This window comes from Hemibagrus wyckioides, linkage group LG14 (assembly GCF_019097595.1).
Source record: "Hemibagrus wyckioides isolate EC202008001 linkage group LG14, SWU_Hwy_1.0, whole genome shotgun sequence".
Classification (NCBI taxonomy): Eukaryota; Metazoa; Chordata; class Actinopteri; order Siluriformes; family Bagridae; genus Hemibagrus; species Hemibagrus wyckioides.
The window spans coordinates 666,875-694,262 of NC_080723.1; the positions used below are offsets into that span (position 1 = coordinate 666,875).

The window sequence follows — 27,388 nt, forward strand, 5'->3', positions numbered from 1 at the left end:
GCAGTTTAATTATTCTTCCATGTGGTGTAAGGGGAGAAGGTACACGTACTTCTATATGGCACAGGAAATACCTTCTCTCCGCACCAGCTTCCTGAGCACCACCAGTTCTGCTCCTTAGTTCAGACTTGAATCAATCTGGGAAAAAAAATCCCCACTAACCTCTTAAGGTTAAAAAAACACATCTGAAATGTGAATCGGACAAAGCTGCGTCTCAAAACAATGACAGGTTTTGTTTGATGAAGTTGTGTAAGGGCTTATGAATTAGACATGTGCTATAAGCATGAAGAAATCACAAAATATTAAGTAAAAATATTGTAAATGACAATTAGTCAATAAACAAAGGAGTCAGTGTGCCATAGTGGAATTTAGTATAAACAGTTCATGATGCTTTTTACATAGTAAATTATTTACAATGTTCAGATGCATTGTTTTCCTGAGGTGTCTTCAGAAATGTCCTTCCAGCCTATATCTTTCAATGCACCTACAGTATGTGAGTTAAGGTTTTAAGAAGGATGCACTAATACTTCAAACCATTTAGAGTCTAAAGCAGCTTAAATAACCAGAAAGAAAGGTTTCTTAGACCACTAAATGTTCAAGTACTCGTTTTTAAGTCGGTTTAACCTGGTGCCATGGCTACGGATGATGAGAGAGATGAGCTCGTGTTTGTCCTTGAGGCCAGATGAGATGTCCACTGTCTCCTGCAGGGAGCTCCTCACACTCTGCATGGGCTTCATCAGTGTTTTAGTGAACTCCTGCTCCTCTCTCTGCTCCGACTCCTGACCTTGCTTGAATTTCACCTCGAGCTCGATGAGCGATTTCTCAACGCTGGAAAAAGCCTCAGTGATCTGATCGATCTCTTTCCTCAGGTACTTGCTGTACGTGTCCTCTCCGTCCAGATCGTAGGAGATACTTCTCCCGAGACTCTCCAGAACTCGCGCCGAGTCCTCGACTTGTTGCTTGATGGTCATGAAGTCGTCGCGGATAACCGAGTCCCGGTCCTCTTCAGCCAAACACGGTGACGGGTCCAGCCACTTAAACAGCATCTGGCATTTCTCCGGGTCCTCGGTGTCCTCGTAGTCGCCGTCTGGAACGAAGAAGTGGTGAAAGGTGCCGTTTGATATCTCAGGCTGCAGAGGGCCCATGTACACCGCGTTATAAACGGGAAATAAAAGCATGGCTGAAGCCAGCAGCTGGAACATCTGCAGCATCTTCGCCGCTTTTAGCTGCGCGTTAAGCAGAGAGTGATGGCGGCGTGAGGAAGAGCAGCGAACCACAGCGCTTTTTCACTCCCATTCCCACTCAAGTTACAGCCTCTCTCTCTCTCTCTCTCTCTCTCTCTCTGTGTCTCTACTGCCACTGCAAAGATTCAAGCTCTTACACAATATATCCACGCCTCAGAAAATTCAAGGGACTGGACATTAGTAGAATACTGACCTGAAGAGAAACGACAAATAAAAATACAGTGCTGAACACCAGGCTAAAGTCATGTGAAGGGCTGACAAACTTTTAAATCTAGATGAAATAATGATTTGACTAACTGGGTAATAAATACTGCAATAAAAAACCCCTACAATCAGATAGATGCAGTGCATGATACACATTCTAAAGTAAAATATGATCCTGGGCATATGCAGTAAAATGTCAAGTGTACTAATAAAGCAAGAAAAAAATCTCTATTTCTTCACTTTCCTTTGAAAAAAAGAGGTGAAATATGTAGTGTTCATTTATTTAAGACAGAGTGATTGTAATTCCTCTATATCATTAGTTTATATTAGTATGCACTGTATAAACACACCCTTCCTAGTTTGATTGCCAGAATAAGTGGATTCTGTAAAAACATTTACAAAAGGTCACTATGAAACATTACCAATTAAATGGAAAGTGATAACAACAATAAACCATATGCTTCACTAACCATACACACAGATATTTAAGACCTGGTTTAATTGAGTTCCTCTGTAATGACACCAGTGCAGCTGTAGATAAAAGTAATGCATCGTTTTAATTCATTCTAAAGTTGATTAATTTGACTCGAGCAGACATCAATATCGAGATCCTCAGGGAAAAAAAAACAAGTTAATGGTTCATGTATTTCTTCATGGCATCCGCACTTTGATGTCTGCTCTCAGCAGTTTTTTACCTTCCAGAAACATCCTTTAAATCATTCACACAAAGATCATCGCCTCCCAATCACAGACAAACAGCAGGGCTTCTTTGACAGAACATATTTTCAAATCTTATTATAATCATTTAATAGTGTATATTAGCACTAACTTCCAATGGGACATCCAGACAGTTCAGTGGGAACATTCCAAGTTTGGGATTATGTGGTGTTTGCTTGTCTGTTTGTGGTATCTTCTGGTATTGGAGTCTTTTTTGCCATAAAGGAGAGGAAAAAGGTGTCGTCGAACGAATTCTTAGTTGGTGGACGGCAGCTGACCTGCGGTCCAGTGGCGCTGTCGCTCACAGCCAGCTTCATGTCAGCAGTGACTGTTATTGGAACTCCCTCAGATGTATACCGCTTTGGGGCTGCATTTATTATCTTTGGCATTGCCTACACGCTGATGGTGTTCTTCACAGCAGAGCTCTTTCTTCCTGTGTTCTACCGCTCAGGCATCACCAGCACATATGAGGTACAACTATGAAAGTTCCTATAAATCACAATGCAGGTATTGAATAGCGTAGATAACAGAACAGATATATACTTTATCTAAGTACACATGTATCTATAATATACAGTTTCAAAAAGATCATCCTTTAAGGTTTTCCTAATTATATGTAAGCAAATTATTATGGTAATGATGATGTCAGCATCTTTGTACAAAAGGTCAGCTTTTCATCATAAATAAAGATGACACTCTGATGGATTTTATATAAATTAAATCATATGGTTTTACACAAACTTTTGGAGTCCATGCCAGCTCATGTTCATGCTGTCATAGAAGCAAACATGGGAAATACAAAGAAATTCTATTTTTTTTTTACTCAATTTTTAGTCATTGATATACTTTGAAGTGAAAATTGTTGAATTAAATTAGAACAGAATGCAGAATAGAAGCATTTTCATTAGTTCTCTCAGAGTATTATCAAGACACTGATGGAAACCAACAGGACTTGTGTGCTTTCTTCCTCACAGTATCTTGAGCTACGCTTCTCTAAGACGGTCCGTTTTGCCGCTACTCTAATTTACACAGTGCAAACGGTGAGTAGGAAAACTGTTTATTTACAGTGTAATAATTTATTTCATTTAAAGACTGGACATGAAAGCGTGTGATGTAAACCTTACAGATTTTGTACACTGGAGTAGTGGTGTATGCTCCAGCTCTAGCTCTTAATCAAGGTAAGAAGATGTAGACCTTATAGCACTAATAATAGATTTATGTAATAGTTCAAATAACATTTATAATCATCTTCTATTTAAATAATATCATAATTATTAGTGCAATCAACCTTCTAATCTTATTTCCACTGCCTATAACACACTACCCTTAGTAACAGGGTTTAATCTTTGGGGATCCATATTTGCTACTGGAATTGTCTGCACCTTCTACTGTACACTGGTGAGTAGGTGGAGCTGGTGCGTACTTCTTTATTTAATTAAGAAAATACCCAGATTATGGATTAGATAAACATTAAATCCAGTAGATCAAATCTGTGTTTTTGTGTCTATGTATGGTACAGGGAGGACTAAAGGCTGTAGTTTGGTCCGATGCCTTCCAGATGGTGGTGATGGTGGCTGGTTTTCTCACTGTGCTGGTACAGGGTACATATAAATGTGGTGGAATTGGTGAAGTATGGAAAACAGCACAGGCTGGACAAAGGCTCAATGTGTTTGAGTACGTATCCTACGTAACCTCACATGCCAGCATGTGTTGAGATCATCTCCTTAGCAGCCCCTATATATCTGGTATAACAGCACCAGAAATTTATGTGCCTTATATTTTAATACATTTTAAATAATGGACATTACCCAATGGATATACCAAGTACAGTGTGTTAAGACCGTTGGGAATATTTTTTTACTAAAAGCAACAGTTGACATTTACTGCAGTGAAGTTCTACCACTCCTATATAAAATTTAAAATGACAAGCTCATTAATAATAAAAGGACTTAAATGCTAAATTTTAAATAATTAATATTCAAACATATCATTAAAGATATTTGTCAGCCCTAACGTGTGTACTGTTTTTTCTTCTAGCTTTGACCCCAGCCCACTGAGACGTCACACATTCTGGACAGTCACTGTTGGGGGCATGTTCACATGGCTGGGCATCTATGGTGTTAACCAGTCCACCATCCAGAGGTGTATTTCCTGTAAGACAGAGACCCATGCTCGCTGGTCAGTTCCTCTATTGAATCATCATTAAAGTAAAGAATAGCAAGGTCCCCAAGTGGTGCAAGAGATAAACTTCCAGAGATCAGAGCTTTTTGTATTTTGATTCCCAGTGCTCCCACAGTCACAGGTTGGGAGTCAAAGAGAGCAAAATTGGCCTGGTCTCTGTCACACTCTCTTTACCTTCTGTCAATCACAGCAGCTCTATCCAATAGCAGGTATCTGTCAGTCCATGCATACAGAAGGTTTCCTCTGTGTGTGTTACACAGCCCGTGATGCAGCAGTTAAAAAATGCATTAGGCTGGCTTCACATGACTTCACATGACTTCACATGGAGCATATGATCCTTGCCTTCCTTTTGGTAGCTCTTGTATTATAGGGGAGAGCTGATCAGGGGATCAGAATTGGCTAATACTAATTTAGGGAGAATGTTGGTGGGAAGTACAATACAATACAAAATAATACAATACAACAAAAATAAAATAAAGGATATCATTACAGATAATGTTTGACTGATCACAATAAATTCTTTTCTCTTTGTCTCCTGTCAGTGCTCTGTATCTGAATCTACTGGGTCTCTTGTTGATTGTCTTCTGTGGTGTGGTCTCAGGACTCATTATGTACACTTTCTACTCCCGTTGTGACCCCTGGACAGCTGGCTATTTGTCAGCTCCTGACCAGGTGATGCTGTTAGGTCTCTTTTATGTATGAGCTGGATTAAAATTATGCTTGTAGCATTTACAATCATTTAAAATAAATGATTGTAACATTTAGCAGGTGTATGCATAACTGTGAACATCTTTACAGCTCATGCCATACTTTGTACTAGACGTATTGGGCAACTTTCCAGGTCTGCCTGGGCTGTATGTATCTTGTGCTTTCAGTGGGACCCTCAGGTACTGAGAGACATTTATATATATATCTTATGTTCAGTTCTTTATGGCTTAAACAAAGATCTATGGCATATGATGTCTGATCTTTATTTCTAACTTAGACATCAAATTCCACAGCATTCATGATCCTTAAATGAGAAATGAGTTCCGGCTGTTTTTTGGTTTCAGCACAGTGGCTGCCAGTATCAACGCTCTGGCCACAGTGACGTACGAGGACTTTGTGAGCCAGTGTTTCAAAAACCTCTCCAACAAAGCGGCTATGTGGATCAGCAAAGCCCTTTGTAAATACCATGACTTTTCAATCACATTTACATTTTCCTAGCTGCTTCAGCTGATAGTTGTGTGTGTGATATCTCTAGCTCATAAAATTGTCTAAAGCTTGTGTGAATCGCATGCTTTACAGATGTATAACACTTTCCTCGATAAGCAATAAAAAATTAAAGGACTGATCGTATGACCTCAGATGAAACAGATTTATAATAAGAAGGTGAAATCTGACTCAGCTGTAAGATTGTTCATGTCCCCAAGCTTTACCAGGGAGAGGTCAGTAGGCTTAACTCATCCTCTGATAGTCATTATGTTCCCTTATACAGGTGTGATGTTTGGAGTGATCTGTACCACTATGGCAGTAGCAGCATCAAAAATGGGAACAGTTTTGCAGGTGAAAACCTTTCTGAAAAAATAATACTGATTAAGATTATTTATATAAAGTTTAAATGCAGTAAAAGCATATTTAATTCTGTTTACACAAACCAGTTTATTACCAATTATTTGGCAGAGGATTTTGGGAAATGGACATTGTGTTTACAATAGATCCGATGTGATGGATTAATTCAGACAGAAACAATGGTATGATACTACACCATACCTTTCCTTGTCACTGGGATGGTACTCTCTGTGGTGTACCTTTTGTACCTTGGATACAGATTCTCTTTCAAAAACATTTAAGGCACATACTGTAAATGGACCATAATGAGTGTGGGTGTTAGTTTTAGTGTAACTCTTTACAAGGTAAAAGAAACACACTAATGGTACAATAGGTGCAGTCTTCAGATACCATTTAGCACCCTTGCTTGCTGGATGTAAAACTGGATTACTGAACAAACTCATAAGTACAAGATTGCATGCATGTCATTAAAATCTTATCAGGAAAAAAATCCAGATCTATATCTACATGACAAGACTAAGTACATTTGATTCTTCTTCATTTAATCCCTTAATCAGAGTAATAATGTATGTTTTCTCTGTACTAGGCTGCTCTCAGTATCCACGGCATGTGTGGAGGACCGATGCTTGGTCTCTTCTCTTTAGGAATTTTCTTCCCTTTCGCAAACACTCTGGTCAGTGTACATCCCTAGCCAACACACAGCACATCCATCTTATTAAAGTATTAAGGTGGAAAAAAAGGGGATGATGATATTGACCTAACATTAATCAAAGCTTTTCTTTCTTACTCATTTGTCATTTTTGACAAGGTGTTTAAAGGAGGCACAGGGTAATTGCAGTGCATCAGTAGCTAAATCTAACATACTGTGTTGTGTGCTCTGTCCTCAGGGGGCTATAGGAGGTCTGATAATGGGCATTTCTTTGTCCTTCTGGGTGGGAGTGGGAGCCTTCCTCCATGCTGCTTCTCCCAATAACACTCACCCACTGCCTCTGAGCACAGAGAGCTGTAACCTACTGAACACCACAGCTACTGCAGTAACTCACACAGCCAGCTCAGATACAGGGTAGAGGATATTATACGTATATTACTATACTATTCTATTACACTATTAGAAATACAACTTTATTTAAAAAGCATCCTCTACCTACATGTCTCTTCCAACTTTGGCTCTCAGTTTGGCAGCAGTGTTGTGGGTGATGTGCTGGTCATGTTTCCTATTAAAGTAGATCCTATTAAAGTCCAATCCAGCCAAGAGAATGGTTTCAATACATTCTTCTTTTGTCAAGGACATTTTAAAGGCTATATATATATATATATATATATATACGCTATTCTAGAGGGCAAGTAAATTGATGAATATGCTAATCGAAGCCCATTAAAGGAATACTCACACATTTTTCTATATTTCTATATTTTTCTGCGAAAACAGAACACTCATATACTTAAACTGCTCTCATGAATTCATTAGCCAAAGGTATTAAACTATATTGAAGTAAATTCAGTTACAAAGGAGATTCACTTTTTACACTGACATGGGGTTTTGTGTAATTCGTGTTTTCAGAGGCGGGTTTATTTTCCAAGGGGAAAGAATTTTGCTTGATTAAATACTACAAAGCCTTGGGGAAATTCTCAGATTGCTAACTGACTGGAATGACATTTTACTGTATGGCTCTGGTGTTAGAAACTAAATAAAAACCGATTTGGTAAAACGTTCTCTCATGCCCTTGGAAATTTGATTAAGTTTAGACTTTAGAGAAAATTTTCTCTGTACAAGGAAACGTCAAACTTTTACAACAGAAAGTGCTGTAATCACACAAAAACCCCGGAGCACTGGATAGAGATTTGGATTGGGAAAGAAAGCAACTCCCTAAAGAGTATTCTCTTTACACAAGTATGTTTTAAAATATGCATTGAAGGAAAACAAAGTTCATGCTAGTCAAAGTCCTAAGTCATTATAGAAGTCAGTATAGGGTCACTGTTATTATCGGTACTGTATAAATTCAATCTCTGCTGTCCCACATCATGTGCAGGTCTGGGCTGGCTGATTCCTGGTACTCCATGTCCTATCTGTACTATAGTGCAGTGGGATTTCTGGCCACAGTTATAGGAGGTCTGCTTATCACACTGATAACAGGTGAAATGGGATGGTTTCTTCAGCCTTTCCATAAAAGTCAGATACCAATTTTACATAGTTATCTGTTATACCTAGTAAGGAAATGAACATAAAGCTGTTTGATGCTGTGTATATTTCAGAAGTCAGTTGAAGACTTGATACTCTGTGCTTCTGCTATACAGTTTGTCTGCATCAGATCTTCTAGCATGATTCTAGCACTACGTCACTAAGTGCCTGTTGTCGGTTTGCAGGCCCCACTAAGCCACAGGAGGTGAAGCCTGGTCTGATTCGTCCGGTGTGTAACCTGTTCTGCTTTTGCTCAGAGAAATTCAGGACCATGTGCTGGTGTGGTGTCAACCATGCAGAGGACAAAGTGGTGAGGCAGCTGATGTACCAATGACTAAAGTAAGTAGAGCATGTACACTTTAAAGAAGTGACTTGCCTTTTTTTTTCCAGGAATTGGATGGTGTGGATTTTGGAACAGTGTGGGAGAATCGGCCAGACCAGGACATTAAAAGTGAGACGAATGGAAGCAATCTGAGTAACAGGATGCAGGATGAAGCTTACATTAATGCAGCTTTTGTCCCAGACAGACTTTTTGACCCAGTTGGGTATAGTCTGTCAAAACGGCTATAACCTTGAAAAAGTATGAAAAAAATTAAAAAAGAGGCGTGTCGACTCATCCACCTTAGGGCACGTTAGGGCAGGTGGAGGTGCAGGTTTTCATTCTAGGCTTTCAACAGACTCAAGCATGGCTTCTGCTCAAGTGGAATGAAAATCTGCACACACTCACTCTACATCCTTAAACTACAAAACTACTCAGAGACACATGCCATTTCATACAGGGAACAAAAAACCCACCAACCATGTCAGTTAAAAGATACAGTCAATGATTTATTACAGAAAAGAGTGATATCCAAATTTATTCTATAGATGTTTTGTACTTTTTTTTCATAGTTTTTTTTTTTTTTACATGTAAACAGGGATGGTGTAAACAAAACACGCTGTTGATATTGTTTATGTCACCATATTCATCAAGTACAAATCAGAATGCACTGAATGTGCTAATGTACTGAAACATTCTGCATGGTACATAGTGGGCTCCTTACAGGTCATCACCAGCTCACGGTGGGGTGAGAGGTCAGTGGGTGATTACATATCTAATGTTATCTCCTTGAGTGAGTACATATTGCCTGTTTAACGTCATACCCGTCAGGAGTCATTGCAATTGTGCACATCGTACTAATGCATAATGGATATTAAACTCTCTCATAACTACACTCAGCATTATTGTCTCTAAGCAATGCAAAATATCATGTCATAGCCGTCATAGCCATTGCTTTTGATATAATACCTGATCTGAAAATAAATGACACTCCACTTTTGTTCATTCAAATGAAGTTTGTGTCACAATAACAAGTGCTATTGTTCCTAATGAAATAAATACATTTTAAATATGGACCCTCAAGGTGTATTGCATGCTTTATTTACTCTGTTAAAACTTATTTTTGTTCTTTTTTTTTTTGCTATGTGTGTTTGTGTCAGGTGTATCCAATATAGACATATTTTGTACACAGCAGAGTGTATTCATTAGATACCAAAGTACAATATCGTTTCATCATCAAGCTTGGTTAGAGCAGGGAGATAATTCATTACCAGGTTGTTGGAAAATCATTACTTTAAGGCCAATTCCAATGTAAGATGGTCTAATTGAGAATGAATATGATTGACAGCTGTGCACCTATACAACAAACTGATCACAGATCAGATAATCTTAGACTAATCAATGCACTCCATGCAGACTCCACAGTAAAAGTGCACCAGATACACGCGTTTCTCAATAGAACACCAGACAGATGCAGCCGTCATGGCTGAGATCATGCATAGATTACCAAATACATCATGGCAAAACAATGGCATGGTACAAATCACACGCTGCATTGTAGGCAAAGGTAGCAGAAACAGTTTGTCACCTGAAAACGACAGATCTTTGCACTCTATTTCAGAGTATGACTGCCAGTACTAATCAAACATACATACATAAATAAATAAATAAATAAATAAATAAATAAATAAATAAATAAATAAATAAATCAATCAATCTTTCATAACAATGAAATATGGAATTCTCTTACTTTAACTTTTACCACAGCGATTTCCTTGTGGTCTTACTGTCTTGTGCTGTTTGTTGAGGTACAGGGAAATGATCCATGCTTTTAAAGTACTCCTTTCCTCTTAGTGGTGTATGATTATGCCTTATACAGAATGACCATGCAAAAGTGCAAAGTTATAAACTTTACAATGAAGATTAATATCTAATTATAAGGTAGATAAATGATATAAATTTGGCCTGAGGAGAACAGATATGTCACTTTGGGGTGTGCGAAATAAAGACCGAGATACATAACAGCAGCATAAGACACACTTGCTTTCTTCATTTCTCTCTCTCTCTCTCTCTCTCACACACACACATACAGACACATTGAGCTACTGTGTACTTTATAAGCAGAGAGGAGAAAAGTCATTAACCCTTGTGTTCTGTTGACAGATGATAATGTTGATCATTGTGATATTTGAAAAGACTAGTCTTGGAGACATCTACTCTAAGTTTTCTAGGGACAGTAAACACACACAAAAAGACATGCTCAGGAATCTTGTTTCCATCAGGCATGTGGAATCTGGTATGAGTGCTAATAATCCATGAAGGTAATGTAATTTAGAGTGAATTGACCAATTTGTTTTATTTTTGTACAAAGCACTACTATTTATAATCTATTTTTTTCCACCGGATGAAAGGACACAAAGACAATATGTTGCAACAAATGTAAAATGTGTTTCTTTTCATGTTAAATAGTAAATCTGATCCCAGAAAATAAGCATTTTTAGATTAGATCTACTTTCAAACTGGTCATTTGACATACACAGAACACAAGGGTTATATTAAATAATAAACAATATGTTCTGCAGTGTCACAATCCGACAGCTGGCATGAAATGAAAAAAAGAAAGATTGTTGTGTTTATATATTTCACTGAATGCTACACAATCCTAGTGCTTAAACAAAAACTTCTGTTGGACATCTGCCCTTGTCTTCTACACAGATCTGCTGTGAGTAAAGCATGTACTTGTCTTTTAATCCTGACCAAATCCTATGAAAAATCCTTTAAACTCGCCCATTTTATAAAGGACCAGGCCTGTGGAGATACACATGGATGAATGAATCATGTACATCTTTAGCCATATAACCATATTTAACCATGTAAACCACAGAATCACCATTCAGATCAGAGCAAAACAAAGTCCCAGTCAGCCCAAAACCAGTAAAATGCCAGGGGACAGATTCTTACAATACACAGAACATATCCTATTGCAAGACAAGGTACAGATTATAAACAACGAGTAAATTTCGAATAAATCTACAAAACATTGGAGAATGAAAATAACACAAACCTTTTTTTTTTGGATTTTGAATGTTGAACCTGCATGCTATGTTCAGATGGTACATAACATTTAAACCAATTTTCTCTACTTTTGCATAAATTTGTATCCACATTACCTGAAAAGTCACTTTTCTATGAAGAATAATTGCGTACTTGTGATTAGCGAAAAAAGGAAAAGGCCAGTCCTTGTCCTTAGAAAAACCAAGCATGAACACAAAGGCCGAACTGCACTTCATTGTAAGGGGGAGATTTAGATAGAGTGTAGTTGATAGTGTTATAGCTGCCAGAGAAAAAGAGAAAAACAATGAGAGAGAGAGAGAGAGAGAGAGAAAGAAAAGAGAAAGGAGCTATGGAGGGTGACGAAGGTGTGCACACTGAAGACAAACTCCAAGGCCCTTCTTCTGCATAGTAAACAATACAATTGCATCCTGTTCCCTTTTGAAATGCTAACATACAAACAACAGACAATTCCAAAAAGAGCAAAGCCAGCAGAGGCAAAAGCCAGCAGGAATGGTTTAAGGGACGATTAAAGCAAAATGTCACCCAGGACTCTGATATTTAGCCAAAAAATCGAGGAACCAGAGAAGATGACGAGAAGGCCTCAGGCAAAAGTTGTAGAAGGAGCTCTTTGGTGCAGAGCAGGGCTGTCCACTCAAGAGCCACTGTTCATCAAAGAGCTTGAGCCTCACTATCTGATTCACAGGCAAAGAAAACCAGCAAAGTGGGAAGCATGTGTTGAGGGGTTTGGTCAGTAAAGCGTAGCCATCCAAAGCTGCAGCATGGACATGCATGCATGACTAAATGCAAAGATTTTGCAGTTCCTGCACGGTCATCCTCTGTGCCTGTATTCACATGTGCTCTCGCATTGGTTATTTATTTCTTAGTGTGTGCATGGATGTGCATATGATATGTCCTTCCGTTAGGCAAAGCTAAGGCCACTCATGGTGATAACGCTTGCCATTTTTCTTCCTCTCCTTCTGCAGGTGCTCCAGCTCTGCTTCATACATCATCTCCTGCATGAGGTACTTCTCCCTGCGCATGCGTTCACACAGGTCTTTAGGCATGTCCGGGATTAGCTGAGCAATGAAGGTCTTAATGCCAAACACCAGGTGCTGAGGACAACGAGAACGGCATACGATCACTTATAGACACGGGGCATGTATTGTACATGAAAGTACTATTGTTTATTTGTATTTGACTCACCTCAAAGACGATGATGAAGGCCAGTCTGGCGGCTAGTACGTGCCAGAACTGTAGAGTGAACTCATAGGGCTGTGAGCTCCATGGGGGAGCTCTGTAGTCTCGATACCTGCACAGATGAACAGACCAGAGCATTGATCCCCAGCTATACACACAGACATGTTCCAGTCTTTCATGCATATGAACCGCACTCATATTTGTACCTGCAGTATCGTGTTTCATACTGACTTCCGTTTTTTGGCTCCCCCATGTCAAACACAGACAGACTACTGTTCATATATCCTCTCAGGCATCTGTACACACACACACACACACACTGTAGTTTGTAACAATTTCACATCATACTTACTCACACTATCCACCTTTCATGAACAATCCCAGTTTAATTGTTCACAAAGCTTTTCTTTATTTCAGTAGTGATCTGTTATTATTATCAACGTTATATGCAAAAACAAACTAAAAATATATCCTTACTGCTCATGCTGGTAGCCCTTGTCCACACAGGGCCCATATTTGAAGGCATAGACAAATCGAGGAATGTAGTCAGATGTGATGGCAATGACAAATGCGTTAGTAATGACCGCCACCACACCAATGCCCTCCAGGATCCCATGCCAGATTCCTGTGAAGAGAGGAAGGAGTGGTCAACTTATACTTCTAAGCTGAACAAAAACGTAAAACTGAGCAAAAAGGCAAAAAAAAGGCAGTGAGTGACATTTGATACACCCCAAATAAACTACAATGTACTGACTGACCAATATCAGTCGCTCTTGCTGGCATGGGTCTCCTCCACTGTGTCACAAATTTGTATGCGTCCAGTCTGATCTCGATGATGTTGTTGAGCAGAGCCAGCAGAGGAGCCAGAGGAAATGCTGCCACAAAGATGGTGGTGAAACCAAACTGGAGCACTGCACAGAGGTGTCTTGAGAATTAGACATTTTGTAGTTTCGAAAACAGTTAGTTTAGAAAACGTGTGTTCGACAGGGGTTTTATGATAAATTATATAAACTGGGACTTACTAATGTAAACATACCATTCAACTTTGTCATATTAATGGCAGTAAATAAAATAAATATTAAAATGTGTGGAAGAATAATAAAAGAAAGCACATTTGAGCTGAAACAGGTGACCAATAAGTGACCAATCTGAGTAATGTACTGAGTAATGTACTGAGTAATGTACTGAGTAATGTACTGAGTAATGTACTGAGTAATGCGCCGAGTAATACGCCGAGTAATGCGCCGAGTAATGCGCCGAGTAATTCGCCGAGTAATGCGCCGAGTAATGCGGCGAGTAATGCGGCGAGTAATGCGCCGAGTAATGCGGCGAGTAATGCGGCAAGTACTGCGCCGAGTAATTCGCCGAGTAATGCGCCGAGTAATTCGCCGAGACCAATGAGTAATCACGAAGCTATACCGAGTAATCACGAGCACCGCCTGCCATACCGAGCATCACGAGTAACTGGCCGAGCACGCGCCGAGTAACGCACCGAGTAATCACCGAGTTATGCCGAGTAATCACCGAGTTACGCCACCGAAATATACCGAGTAATCACGAGTAACGCCACCGAGTAATCACGCCGAGTAACGCACCGAGTAACGCGAGTAATCCACCAGCACGCGCCGAGAACCACGAGCACCACTGAGCGAGTAACGCACCGAGTAATCCGAGCATCGCGCCGAGTAATCGCGCCGAGCACCAATGAGTAATCCGAAAGGGATGCGCTGAGTAATCGAGTAACTACCGAGTAACGCGCCGAGTAACCGCCGAGCACGCTACCGAGTATCGCGCCGAGTGCACCACGAGCACCACGCCGGCACGCGCCGAGTAATGCGCCGAGTAATGCGCACCGAGTAGCACCGAGCAATTACGCCGAAGTTATGCCACCGAGGCAATGCGCCGAGTAAGCCGAGCATTCTCGAAGTTAAGAATCGAGCAATTCGAGTAACGCTACCGAGTAATCACGCCAGTAACGCCACCGAGCAACGCGCCTGAGTAATCACGAGTAACGCGCACCGAGTAATCCGCCGAGTAACGTGCCCAGTAATCTACCGAGCACACGAGCAATGCGCCGAGCACCGCAGAGTAATGCGCCGAGCACCCGAGTAATCTGGCCGAAGTTATGCGCCGAGTAATCCGCCGAGTTGGCGCAGAGCACCGGCCGAGTAACCCGAGTAATTACGCCCCAGTAACTGCCGAGCACCACGAGTAATCGCTACCGAGCACCTGCAGAGTAATGCGCCGAGTAATTCGCCGAGCACCGCCGAAGTTATACCGAGTAATCCGCCGAGTTACGAGAGACCACAGTAATTCGCCGAGCACCACGCCGGAAGCACTACCGAGCACGGTAATGCCACCGAGTAATGCGCCGAGTAATTCACGCCGGCAAAGTACGCCGAGTAATGCTACCGAGTAACTGGCCGAGCACCACGCCGGTGCACGCTACCGGCACCGAGTAATCACGCCGAGCACGCTACCGAGTATCGCGCCGAGCAATCGAGTAATCGAGCACCGAGTTGTTACCGAGCACCGAGTAACGCGCCAGCACCACGCCGAGCACGCGCCGAGCACGCGCCGAGTAACCGAAATATACCGGTGACCACCGAGTTATGCCACCGAGTAATTATCAATGACATTTGTCGAAGCTATACCGAGTAATCACCGAGTTATACGCCGAGCACTGAATGACATTTAGTCGAAAGTTAGGCGCCGAAGTAATCCGCCGAGTTATGCCGAGCACGCCGAGTAACGCTACCGAGTAATCGCCAATGAGCACCACGCCGGCACGCACCGAGTAACGCACCGGTAACGCGCCGAGTAACGCGCCGAGTAACACACCAGTAACGCTACCGAGCACGCGCCGCACCACGCACCGAGTAATGACGCCGAGTAATGCTACCGAGCACCACGAGCACCACGCGCCGAGTAACGCACCGAAAGCACCCACGAGCACCACGCCGAGCACCGCACCGAGTACCAAATGCGACATTTAGTCGAAGTTATACCGAGTAATCCCGCCGAAGTTATGCACTGAGTAATTCAATGAGCACCACGAGCAACGCCGGTAATTACGAGCACGCACGAGTAATCGCTACCGAGCAGCCGAGTACCACGCCAGCACGCACCGGCACGCGCCGAGTAACACGCCGAGCACCGCGCCGAGTAACGCGCCGAGCACGCGCCGAGTAATCTCAATGAGTAATCATGGCGCCCGAGTAACGCGCCGAGTAATGCCGCCGAGACCACGCCGAGTAACCTGGCTGAGTAATTACGCCGAGTAATCACGAGCACCACGCCGGCACGCACCGGTAACGCGCCGAGCAATGCCGAGTAACGCACCGAGTAATTTGCTGAGCACCACGCCGAGCACCAATTACGTGCACCACGCCGAGCAATCGCGCCGAGTAATGCACGGAGCACGCGCCGAGTAATGCCGGCACGCCGGCACCAGAGATTCCAGAGAGTTCCGAGCACCGAGTAATGCCGCCGAGCACGCTACCGAGCACGCAGAGTAATGCGCCGAGTAATTCGCCGAGTAATTCGCCGAGTAATTACGCCGAGTAATGCGCCGAGTAATGCGCCGAGTAATGCGCCGAGTAATTCGCCGAGTAATTACGCCGAGTAATGCGCCGAGTAATGCGCCGAGTAATTACGCCGAGTAATGCGCCGAGTAATGCGCCGAGTAATTCGCCGAGTAATTACGCCGAGTAATGCGCCGAGTAATGCGCCGAGTAATTCGCCGAGTAATTCGCCGAGTAATGCGCCGAGTAATTCGCCGAGTAATGCGCTGAGTACTGCTAAACAGTTTGTTTTGGAGTGGACACGAGGCAAAAAACCCTTCCACTTTGGCCACATTTTCTTTTTCTGATTTGTCCTCATTTCACACTTTCTGTGGGCTTTTTGTTTTATGGAGTTTGTATTTGTCACTAAATGCGTATAAGCTGTGGTGTGTAATGTTTTCTACTTTCCCATTCATCATCATACACACAAGTTCAAACTACATCAGAATTTCTGAAATCTGGCAAAAATGTTTAGTTTTGCTTTGGCCTATAACATTTACACCCAACTTTACTTAAAAATTGATAAACGAAGCCCACTGTTTCAATAATCTCAACACAATGCTGATTATAATTGATTACAGATTAAACAACACAGAGCAGTGTTTTATTCAGATTTCTAATATTTCACTACAGCTGTTAATGGCTTATTTATGAATACAGTGTGTAAAAGCAGGAGGAAGTCATGTTTCTCATCCGTACTCACCCATCTCTAGGTACTCATCCACCAGGCCGTGAGCATTCATAGGCTGCAGGTTCCAGTCTTTGTCCCATTGAGGCAGCTGCTCTTTGCTTTCCACATTATTTTGTTCTCCCGCTCGCCTCATCTTCCTCCGAGACCACCAGTTCTGTAACAGCCTGAAGAAACAAAACACAGTATATAAATGGCGTACAAATGAACACGTAACATGACAAATGATAACTAATCGCTGTAATGTATGCAATCAAGATATTCAGGGCCTTATTTAGTAAATGTTTGTGTGTACATGCAAACACCAACAAAAAAACCTGCAAGCTGATTTCTCTGGAGGTTTGTGGTGTAAAAAAGTCCATCTTAATCACTTACAGCATTTGTCTTAATAAATATTCACTCTGAGTTATTTGTTTTTTAAAAAGCAAATAGATTATACCATTTACTGAGTATTAATAATGAGACGATTTATATAAATTACGCTGTAATGTCTCAAAATAATCAGAAAGTTGATTGATGGGAAGTTATTATTGCTGATCAAACCTCTGCTTCTGACAGTATTGAAATAGAGAATCAAAAAAGATTTCCGTTCTTATGTATTTTGAGGATTTTCCCAGAACATTTACACCTTTAATCATCGCTATACTTTCAGGAGCCCTCTGGCTCGACTGCATGTGCAATTGCTTGTTATTTGGGATCTTACTGAATCAGGGCCTTTTTAGATTTCCAGTTATTCTCAAATAGTATATTTCTGTAAGATATTATTAGTAAATAAGAAAATGACATCAGTTCAAAGGTTTGTGTCTCCCTTTCTAAATGTGATATAAACATCAACTAATAAACTTGCTTCCTCACACCTTTATGAAAGTTTATCATTGACTCCAACCACTTTACAGCTGAACAGTTTCAGCTTTTTTAAAATTCCTGGTGAATGTTATACTCTCAGTACATATTTAACTACTTAGAATTCTTTTTTTATTTTTAATTTCAGAAAAAATTGTTTACATATTAAGACATGTCTGGAAACAAACAACTGATAATCTATGGATTATAGGATATGGAAATGAATCTGATCAATCCTAGTTATTTTTAACATTGTTTCTAATCATAGTCGAGTCTGTGTCCAGCTCCGGGCAGGACACAGCAGGAGATCAGTGCTGTAATGTGACTGTATGTGATGACGTGGCCATTTGCTTCAGAACTGCAGCAAAATCAAAACTCATTCACCCATGAAACCTGGAACTGAAAACACACTCCCTTCCTGCATCCTATCACTGCTCACACACACACACACACACACTCCCCCTGTGCCAAGTCAAACTAAACTCAGTCTTTAAAAGCAAAACAAACACACACAAAAAACTATCCCTTTTCTCATCTTGAATAATTGTACAAACAAAACACTTTTAACAAAAACAAAACATTACCCCCGTAAAATGTAGAAGAACAGAGCGGTCAGTCCAGCACACAGTGAGCACAAATAAAGCATGAATATAAATAAAGCCTGTACTCAAACGCAGTACTCACGGGTAGCCCAGCTCCATGAAGTTATTCCAAATCTGTTTTAACACCATGATCACTCCCATTTGCAAGCATAAATCAATCAGACAACCACTGGGATGGCACTGAGAATGAAACACAAAAGGAACAGCATTAACAAGTTTCACATATCTCATCACAACACATCCGTCATATAACACGGCTGCAGCACATCATTCCCAGAGATTATACGGAAAGCGACTAATTCCTCAAACAATAACATTATTATTTATGCTTTTAGAAAGTTCACTCAGTTGCCATTTAGCCAGGAGGAGATTCAGGGCAATTACACTGAGCCCAAGCAAAAAGCCACTGCTGGCCAGAATCCATATGAGGAGGCCATTATCTTCTGTTGATGGGAGCTCTCTTTCATTTCTGTTGATCATGAAGGAGTCTGATTCAATAATGTGCATCAGCATTCCCATCAAACGGACAGCACTGGGCGAACAGTGATGCAGTGGTGTTATGTGAGGACGCTGATGGAGCTGCAGCGTGGGAGAACTATTACAACCCGGCTCCTCGCTCACCTCCTCCATTCTCCAGCGGTTAAACAGCTTATTATAATCTCCAGGCCTGCCTGCAAACCTGTGAAAACACACACACACACACGTCTCTGAAATTCAATTAGCCACACTGCAATATCATTCCATGATAATGAAAAACAGAAAAAACTCCTCATATTTCTCAGGGAAACAAAATTATAATGCTTCACGATAACAGTAAACAAACAGAGAACAAAACACACTGGGTCTTTGCAAAAGCTTTAACACAGAAATGAATAGAAAAAAAAATAGATTAAACAAAAGTCTAAATAGTCTAAACAAAAGATAAAAAAGCAACTAATTATTTACAGAGAACTATTTCAGGCTGGTTGGAATGTTGTAGATGTTTAAAAATGCACCCGGTAGTTCACAGATTCACAATTTTATCACCTTCCCAGGAAGAAAGCAATGTAGAAGGTGGAGCTGTTCAGGTTGACAAACTGGAAGAGAAACATCTTTAGGGCAAAGCTGTTCTCCCATTCAGACTCGGTCCGTGGGTGTTCTGAAACACAAAACAGAGGACTGTGACTTTTTTTTTTGTGGGTTTTTTAGCTGGCATATGCAAGACATTAGAGAAACCCCCACCCTGGGCAGGATCTGAAGCTAAAATCAACACGTCTGAGTGAAAATGCCTCTCAGGAATCCAAACCCTCCCTTCTTTAACCTTCTGGATTAACATTCCATTACTGAGAAAGCCTCAAACACTCTGATATTTAAAACTTACCTAGATTTGTTAAAAGATAGGCCACTTTCTCGTAAACCTGCCAGAGTACAGAGAATTCGTTTGAAACCATTAGAACAAATAACCTCCACAGAAGTTTATGCAGAAATATAACAAATGTTTTATTTTTAACGTTTTGAAATAATAATGCTTGGTTATCTGCCCTGAAATTATGCAAACTTTCATACAACTCAATCTCTTTATGGTGAGTAGCTGCGTGAAAAACATAAGCTTAAACAAAAATAAATGATAATATTTATAGAAACAAATCAAGAAATTTAAAATATTTACCACATTAAGAAGGAAACAGCCAATAGAATAATGAAATCAAATCATAATTTGCCCTTAAAAATGCACAAGTTCTTTAATATTGATGGGTCTAGAAAATGCATCCAGCTGTTGATATGGTGTATTTATTTCTGCACAGGGATTATTTAGGGTTTTGAAAGAGTCTCAGTTGTCAGTACTTTGTCTCAGAGGTAGAGGAGGTACATAAGGTTATCAGATACTGAAATGTCTTCAGGTCATAGAGCTTTGCGGTTTCTCAGTACCATGACAATCTGCATTTCTTATTAACTTAAACAGAGTGATGAAAAAGCAGCTGATGAAATAATGGCTGTTTATATTTAAGGAAAAATGAATTAGCAGGTAGATTGTCTCCTCCTAAAGTTCCTATTCTGCAGTCACAGCAGGTAAAATCTCACATGGCTGGGTTTTTATTCAGATACTTAATATGATCCATTACTTAAGATTGATTGAATTAATATTAAGAAAACTTTTTTTCCTACTGACAGATTAATGTGCATGATAATATAGAACAAGTCATTTGCACAGTAATATATATATAACAAGCAAATGTTAATGGAATTGTTTATGCCTGGGCTTCATCTGGCATTGCAAATATATATAGACAGTTCTAAACATCTCTATTCAAATGATTGAACATTATGTAGAGAACAGAGGCTGACCACATTGAGAGACATGATAATCATGAAGTTGATGCAGACTCCAGTGCCAGAGGTGGCAAATTGCCAGTTCTTCTTTACAAACTCCCACTGGAAGGAGGCAAACTTCTCCATGGCAATGAGCCGGAACACCACCACAGCGAACACCGCTGTCAGCACCAGAGAGATCTGAAATGTAGACACAATCAGGTGGTAAAATTTACTGCATCAATATGAGGTGAACAAACCGAGGATTGGGAATGTTTTCTAGGCTAATATTTACACTATAAATCTCAAATCTTATGGGAGGCCAAATTCTTTTCTTCAAACAGCCTTCTGCACCACATACAATGGCCAGCAGGGGGAGACAGTCATCTGTGGCATCTTAAACAGTGCCAGCATGGTTCTCTAGGGTAGTGTGGTAACAGGCAACTAGGAAATATGGTTTAATACCACATTAAGTACTAAACCTTAAATGAATGTGTTAGAGATTATTTCCTGATATTACACTGTCTTCTGTGCAGAGGCTTTAGTATACACCTGGAGAAAATGGCTTACCATGAAGAAGATCCCCGACACAGAGACCATGAGGCGACTGAGTTTGTCACTGAATGGCTGGAAAGGTTCTTGTTTGCCTGAGATGGGGTTCACTCTCTCCTTCCGCGAGTACTTTGCTTCAAACTGGGGCCGTAGTTCCTCCTTCTCAACACAGGCATGTCATAAATAAAGATATTGTCTTCAAGATATTCTTATCTCCTTACCAAATATACATTGCGTGTTTATTCCACACACAGATAAATGGCATCATCATTTGTTTTCACTGAATCTGGCAACCTATCCCAGGAAGACAGAGTTAATGATGATGACGAGGCTCTTATGTCATTCGTATAAGGAGCCTTTTTCCTGCGTATACATCAGCTGGCTCTAGGTTATTTGCTAAGAGGCAGATTCAGCAATATGACAATCAAACATCTTTAAAGACACCAACAACAACCATGGAGGATCAGTCTCAAGTAAAACAGTGCCGATGAGTCTGAACCATAGACATATATATGACAGACCTAAAAGGCTAATAATGTCATCATATACAGAGCAGTATAGAACTAAATCTACAGCCTCTGCACAATGCAATAAGAAAAGATTGGCTATTAAAATATAAACATACTTCCAAAAATAACCAAAAAAATGGCATGTTTTCCCACAGCGAAATTATAAGTATTGTGGCAAGACATTTTATGCATAAATGCTTATTTCTTTGCTTTAAGCATTCAGAAAGCAAAAAAAACATAACTTTTGCATTTTATTGTACAGACTCACACTAGGAAATAGCTAAGTTTGCTGATTATTATTTTCCACAAATATTAGTTACTTTAGTCTGCTATAATAATGATTATATGCCAAACCTCAGTTAAGGAAAAAGGATAACTCGAGAGATAAAGTTACTGCTATAGCTAGAGGGTATTTATGAGTATAAATAACTGGGGTGATTTACAAGGTGACAGTATATTATATATTAGAAATCTTTTTTTTTTCTACATTAAAAAAAATCTGATAATATTATTGGAAATTATTTTACAATTAATAGAAAAAGAACTAAGTCTATACTTGAAGTGATGCCTTACTCCCTCAGCTATGAAGAGCTCTAATGTGTATATATCTATGGTCTGACCTCTGACACTGATTCTGTCCAGACAATGTTGGCACATTATGTATGAAATAATGTTCTTCAGTAAGACTACATTTCAAGTCCAACAGCAAACAGCACCCTGCACATCGTCAGATGCTTTCACATGCAATAACTAAATGATTAATGTGTGGTAACCTCAGCAAACAGCACAGCATGCACCGAGCATGACATGATATCGATAGAAAGCACACTCACTGAACACACCATGACACAGGATTTACACTAAAGGAAACACAACAAATAGCACACATATTGGCCAAATACTTCACGTATTCAATGTTGATTAGTTATTGTCAGTCAACTCAGCAAAGCGTGTGTCCCTAATAATGTTTACTGGTAAAGTGGAGAAGAAGAAAATGCCTGTCTCATACTAGCCTTTGCAAATGAAACAGAGAATCACAGTCTGAGGTGACTGCTGTATTTCAGATGAGTCTCACCTCTTCCTCCTCCCAGTCAATTAAATCCCAGTCATAGGTCAGTTCTGCTCTTCTTCTTTTCCAGAACTCAAGGAAGACTGTGGCTGTAGGAGCAGAAAACAGAACACCAATTCATGAAGATAAACGACATAAAGAGAATTGGCAGAGCATTTCTAAACTTACACCCAACTTACTTCTTATAAAATATTCATAAATCATCTTTCATAATGCTTAAATCATTACACAGACAACACTGTAAACGCAATAAAGGTGTAATTCGACTGCACTGTAACACAATTTGCACTCAACTCCTGTAATTTTCCATGTCAGAGTTGTACAAGTAGGTAGTGTGGATAGAATTCCCATTATTATACACTTCACTTGCTGACTAATATCCTTAAGTAAAATGTAAAATGTAGATGATTTGCATGGGATGTATTTCTTTTTTTGTTTTTTTATACACCGCTCACCATGCAAAATTTAAATGACCACAAAGGCTGGACATGTCATTTGTTAAGTCGGTGTTGAAAGATGTTGTAAGTGTAGCTTTTATAAAGTTTGACCCACTATTGTTAAAAATGTGCCTAAAAAACATCAATCTCTTTCTTCAGCTCTTGAGCCTTTTTCAGCTCTCCCGGAAAGACTGTCTACTTTATTCTGCTTTTTTTAGGACCCACATATCTCAGCCACCGCCCCTGTAGTTTGTAACACAAAGGATCTTATCCTGGACATCCAGACTAAAGAACACTTCCTACTCTCAAGCTGTCAGGCTTCTCACACCTGAACACTGTGTCTTGTCTTTACCAGCTTCCTGCATAGAAACACTGGACTCCCACATACTCCACCAAACTGTGAGCCCCTTACACACCCACTCACTGCAGAACAGGAGCCGACTCGAGCTCAGGGTGTTACACAATATTGCAGAACAACATTGTCCATACTACTGATGATACACGTTATACAGTTGTTGCATACTTGCTCTTGACTCCATATTTTTATCTACATATGTACATTGTAATTTAATCTGTACTACACGAATTGTCATGTTTCTCAGACTGAATTGTGTCCATTCAGTGATGTGCGGTAGTGGTGGCTCAAGTGGTTAAGGCTCTGGGTCGTTGACCGGAAGATCGGGGATTTAAGCCCCAGCACTGCCAAGTTGCCACTGTTGGGTCCTTGAGCAAGGCTCTTAACCCTCTCTGCTCCAGGGGCATTGTATCATGGCTGACCCTGCGCTCTGACCCCAGCCTCCAAAGATGGGATATGGGAAGAAAGAATTTCACTGTGCTATAATGTATATGTGACAAATAAAGGCTATTTCTTTTTTAATTTAATGATATCTGATTCATGTGATTAACTTCTTTATGCAGTACATGTTCATTTGTGAGGTACCAGGTGGTACAAGGGGTAGTATTTCAGTGTCACAGCTCAAGGGTTCCTGGTTCTACCCAGAACTCAGGTCACTGCCTGAGTGGAGTGGGTTTGGCATGTTCTCTCAGTCTGAATGGGTTTTTAAAAGGTTCTCCAGTTTCTTCCTATTTCCTAATACCTGCTGGTAGACAGACTGGCTCTAGGAAAATTGCCCCTGTGCGTGAATGTGTATGTGTATGGTTCCATGTGACCAGATGAGGAGCTATTTTTCGAAAGAACAGATGCCAGGGCAGCAGCTCTTAATGGTTCAAAGCCTTAGTATCACACTTTCCCATTCAGTTTGTTCACAATTATCGTTTATATCATTCCATCTCTGGACCCAAGAAGCAAGAACCATTTAAGATGATTTTTTTCTGTAGTATGCAGTCAGTGATGTTGTGGTATTCCTGAATTAACTGACATGCTGTGCTAGTTTGGATTCGGTGTGGTCTAGTGTCTGTCTGTGATTTTTTAAAACAGAAAGGAACAAAATGTATTGTACCATGTATAACAAATTTATTCAGCTTAATATTTATTCATGTTTAAGACATTCACACTACACAGCAGAGCTGATGAATACTGGCTGATGTGACAGACAGATCCAGAACACGCTCACTGCAGTGCAGCTCCATAGTGCTTAAGTTCATTCAAATGAGTAAGAGAGTGAGGCAGGGTGTGAGAGAGAAGGACAGAGTGTAGTGCTGGAGAGAGGGCTTGCCTCTTTTCTCACACACACTCACAATCACACCAAAAGCGAGAGACAAGTTTTATTCTGACAGCTTCCTGACACCTCACGTTGTTTTATTTTTTTCTCTCTCATCTGAGCAGCCTACTTTTTTTCTCCAGGGAAGTGTCTCATTAGCATTAGCTGGTCAATTACACTTTATTCTGCATCAACAATAAGATGATGTGCAATAAGAGAAGGACACTCTGACATCGATCCTTCCATTGATTTATCCATTTATACAAGTGGTAATTAACTCACTGATTTCTAACTAAAGCTTATTCTGAAAATCAACGATCCTCCACTTATAATGTCTTAAAGACAAACACAAACATCACTGCTGACTTACCCCATATTGCCATGAAAATGGCGAAGAAGACTGTGCCACCATTATCAAACAGATGAGTTACCTACAAGTTAGTTAAAAGAAAAAAACAGGTTTGGTTAAACATTCAATACAGTAGTGGTTAAATGGTTCTTAAAATTCAGCCTCCAGTTTATTTCTGGTCACTAATTAAACAGTAATAAGAACTCCCCAGATTATCTTCTAGACAGGATTTGCCCTTTGAGACCTGGGCACAAGGGAATGGACTATATAAAGAATGCAAATATACACTTTAATGACTTTCACATACTTAACACAAGACAAATTTCATTGTAAATATTATGCAAAATTATTTTAAATAAACTAGATTACACACACACACACACACACATTATAATGGCTTCCAGGTGCTTAATAAAAGAAGAAAGTAATCATTGTATTATGTATCCCATCCCAGGGCAGAAGTTGATACCAGATACTGTCAATGCCTTTTCTCTAATGTCCAGTTGTAATATATATATATATATATACAGTATATACAGGTAACTCACAGGTGTCGGGTACTATGAATACCTTTGCATAGACACAGCTGTCACTGAGTTTCCAGGCGCTGCAGTTCACATCACACATGGGGCACATGATGGTAGTGTTGGCCTCACAGATCTCTTTACTGTAGATACAAAGAGAACTTGCTTCTTATACAGATTTAAAATGGCTCACTGGCCTCTGAGGTATCTCTCGCTAGAAACAAGACATGTTTTGAGTTAACAGTCTCTGAAGTCTCTTAACTTTTCATGATTTACAGTTAAACCAAATGCTGGTCATGGTTATTTGAGAGAGTGGGCAGGATTGATGATGAGGTCTGGAGGGACTGACCTGACTTGGCTGGAGTCCATGGTGAAGAGGCCATAGAGGAAGACAAAAAGACCAACCAGTGCTGCAGGGATCAACATACCTGTGTACCAACCCAGCCATGCAAAATACAGGCCAATCTTTTCCCCAAAGTACCGCCTGTGAGAGAGAGAGAGAGAGAGAGAGAGAAATATATATGTACCAGTAGATCTGACATAATCTTACCTTCTGAGCTGGAAGGAGGAAGACAGTAGTGCTTGTTATTAAATTTAGACAGCAATTAGTATTCCCATGTGGCACAACAGAAATGCGCTTGCCTTATTGTCAGGAGATCACAAGTTCAAATCAGAGCAATTGTGGCTAGGAGCCAAAGGAATTAATAATAAATTAGCTGTGCTCTTGAAAACATGTTGTTGGCCAGTTCCTGTGTTTTGTGCATGGGTTAGCTTTCACCTTCTTCCTCACCTGCCACTCCCTCATACAGTTGGTAGCTATATATAGTGTATCAGATATTACCGGCAAATATAAACAAAAAATTTAATTGCTGTACCTTTAATGCCACTGTTTCACAAATCATTTCATTGTAAAAGAAGTCTAATCATGTTATTTCAATATGAGGTCAGGATGAGTGACTTCCCTGCGAGGAAACACAGAAAGTTCCCCAGAGTTGCTGGCTCTGCAGACTAGGAAACACGATTTTTATATCTGCCCCAGATATACAGCTGAGAGCTCTAAACTACGGAGAGCTGGCTCAAGTCCAGAATATACTTGTGAAGTTGGCATGCCATTTTGACCCGAAGAAACCTTTAACTTACAGTGGACAAGTAAAGAAAGCATCAAGAAAAGAGAAAATATCTGAGAGGGCTTCACAGTAGCTTTCAGCAAAGTGGTATTGCCAAGCCTCAGAAAACATGCAGATGAACAAGAGGCTGGGGTGAACGCAGGAACTAAACTTCAATCTGAAGTAACAATGCTGCATGAAGCTGAACTCTACCACCTCACCTGAACTGCATTTGCAATTTAAAAAGTTTATGAATGAACATTGTAAACATCCTGAACTGTTTAGTTTCTAGCAGCTTGTTTAGAATGCATTAAATAGCTTCATGTGTGTCTGTATTACTGCTTCACCTCAGAAAAGCTTTACGGCTAACAATTAAATGGGCTGACGACTGCAGTAGCAGCAGGACATTGTTTACCGTATGAGGTCCAGAGGCTGGTATTTGTACCAGATGCCCCAGCGAGCCCATCGCTCATAAAGCAGGTGTCTGTGGTTCTGAGCCCCGTGGGTCTTTATAGGGTGCCTGCTTTTGTAGCTGCCCTGAAACACAATGGTG

The 27,388-nt window shown here is 40.4% G+C and overlaps 3 protein-coding genes across 7 annotated transcripts in view; 1 reads left to right on the plus strand and 2 right to left on the minus strand.

Moving 5' to 3' along the window:
• Positions 1 to 345: 345 nt before the first annotated feature.
• fibina (fin bud initiation factor a) lies at positions 346 to 1,354 on the minus strand. Its single transcript, XM_058407627.1, has one exon. It carries the CDS (start codon positions 1,206 to 1,208, stop codon positions 585 to 587), a length of 624 nt encoding a protein of 207 aa, XP_058263610.1. The 5' UTR covers positions 1,209 to 1,354; the 3' UTR covers positions 346 to 584.
• A 122-nt stretch (positions 1,355 to 1,476) lies between these two features.
• On the plus strand, positions 1,477 to 9,435 carry slc5a12 (solute carrier family 5 member 12). The gene is made up of 15 exons (XM_058407614.1): positions 1,477 to 2,633; positions 3,137 to 3,202; positions 3,289 to 3,340; positions 3,493 to 3,560; positions 3,682 to 3,836; positions 4,200 to 4,340; positions 4,886 to 5,015; positions 5,142 to 5,230; positions 5,396 to 5,508; positions 5,821 to 5,888; positions 6,481 to 6,567; positions 6,782 to 6,957; positions 7,925 to 8,028; positions 8,259 to 8,383; positions 8,464 to 9,435. Exons 1-15 carry the CDS (start codon positions 2,280 to 2,282, stop codon positions 8,641 to 8,643), a joined length of 1,908 nt encoding a protein of 635 aa, XP_058263597.1. The 5' UTR covers positions 1,477 to 2,279; the 3' UTR covers positions 8,644 to 9,435.
• Positions 9,436 to 9,445: 10 nt separating this feature from the next.
• Positions 9,446 to 27,388, minus strand: part of ano3 (anoctamin 3) — a 44,433-nt gene continuing 26,490 nt past the window's right edge. For 3 of the 5 annotated variants that reach the window (XM_058407607.1, XM_058407606.1, XM_058407610.1), the window contains exons 10-27: positions 27,251 to 27,372; positions 26,079 to 26,213; positions 25,776 to 25,872; positions 25,227 to 25,287; positions 22,765 to 22,847; positions 22,523 to 22,549; positions 21,199 to 21,339; positions 20,665 to 20,829; positions 19,700 to 19,736; positions 19,366 to 19,477; positions 18,961 to 19,018; positions 18,422 to 18,519; positions 16,910 to 17,061; positions 13,402 to 13,554; positions 13,121 to 13,268; positions 12,850 to 12,939; positions 12,650 to 12,755; positions 9,446 to 12,558 (exon numbers count right to left, since the gene is read on the minus strand). In XM_058407607.1, the coding sequence (XP_058263590.1) occupies positions 12,376 to 12,558; positions 12,650 to 12,755; positions 12,850 to 12,939; positions 13,121 to 13,268; positions 13,402 to 13,554; positions 16,910 to 17,061; positions 18,422 to 18,519; positions 18,961 to 19,018; positions 19,366 to 19,477; positions 19,700 to 19,736; positions 20,665 to 20,829; positions 21,199 to 21,339; positions 22,523 to 22,549; positions 22,765 to 22,847; positions 25,227 to 25,287; positions 25,776 to 25,872; positions 26,079 to 26,213; positions 27,251 to 27,372 (1,968 nt within the window). In that variant the 3' untranslated portion in view covers positions 9,446 to 12,375. The remainder of the gene's footprint in view (positions 12,559 to 12,649; positions 12,756 to 12,849; positions 12,940 to 13,120; positions 13,269 to 13,401; positions 13,555 to 16,909; positions 17,062 to 18,421; positions 18,520 to 18,960; positions 19,019 to 19,365; positions 19,478 to 19,699; positions 19,737 to 20,664; positions 20,830 to 21,198; positions 21,340 to 22,522; positions 22,550 to 22,764; positions 22,848 to 25,226; positions 25,288 to 25,775; positions 25,873 to 26,078; positions 26,214 to 27,250; positions 27,373 to 27,388) is intronic. The other 2 variants (XM_058407609.1, XM_058407608.1) reach the window with 1 other exon arrangement.

Excerpts from the sequence above, each read along its gene's own strand:
- fibina (XM_058407627.1), bottom strand. The coding sequence starts at position 1,208 with ATGCTGCAGATGTTCCAGCTGCTGGCTTCAGCCATGCTTTTATTTCCC.
- slc5a12 (XM_058407614.1), top strand. The coding sequence starts at position 2,280 with ATGGGACATCCAGACAGTTCAGTGGGAACATTCCAAGTTTGGGATTAT. Across the intron at positions 2,634-3,136 it reads GCATCACCAGCACATATGAG|TATCTTGAGCTACGCTTCTC; the intron begins GTACAACTATGA and ends TCTTCCTCACAG. Across the intron at positions 8,029-8,258 it reads GCTTATCACACTGATAACAG|GCCCCACTAAGCCACAGGAG; the intron begins GTGAAATGGGAT and ends GTCGGTTTGCAG.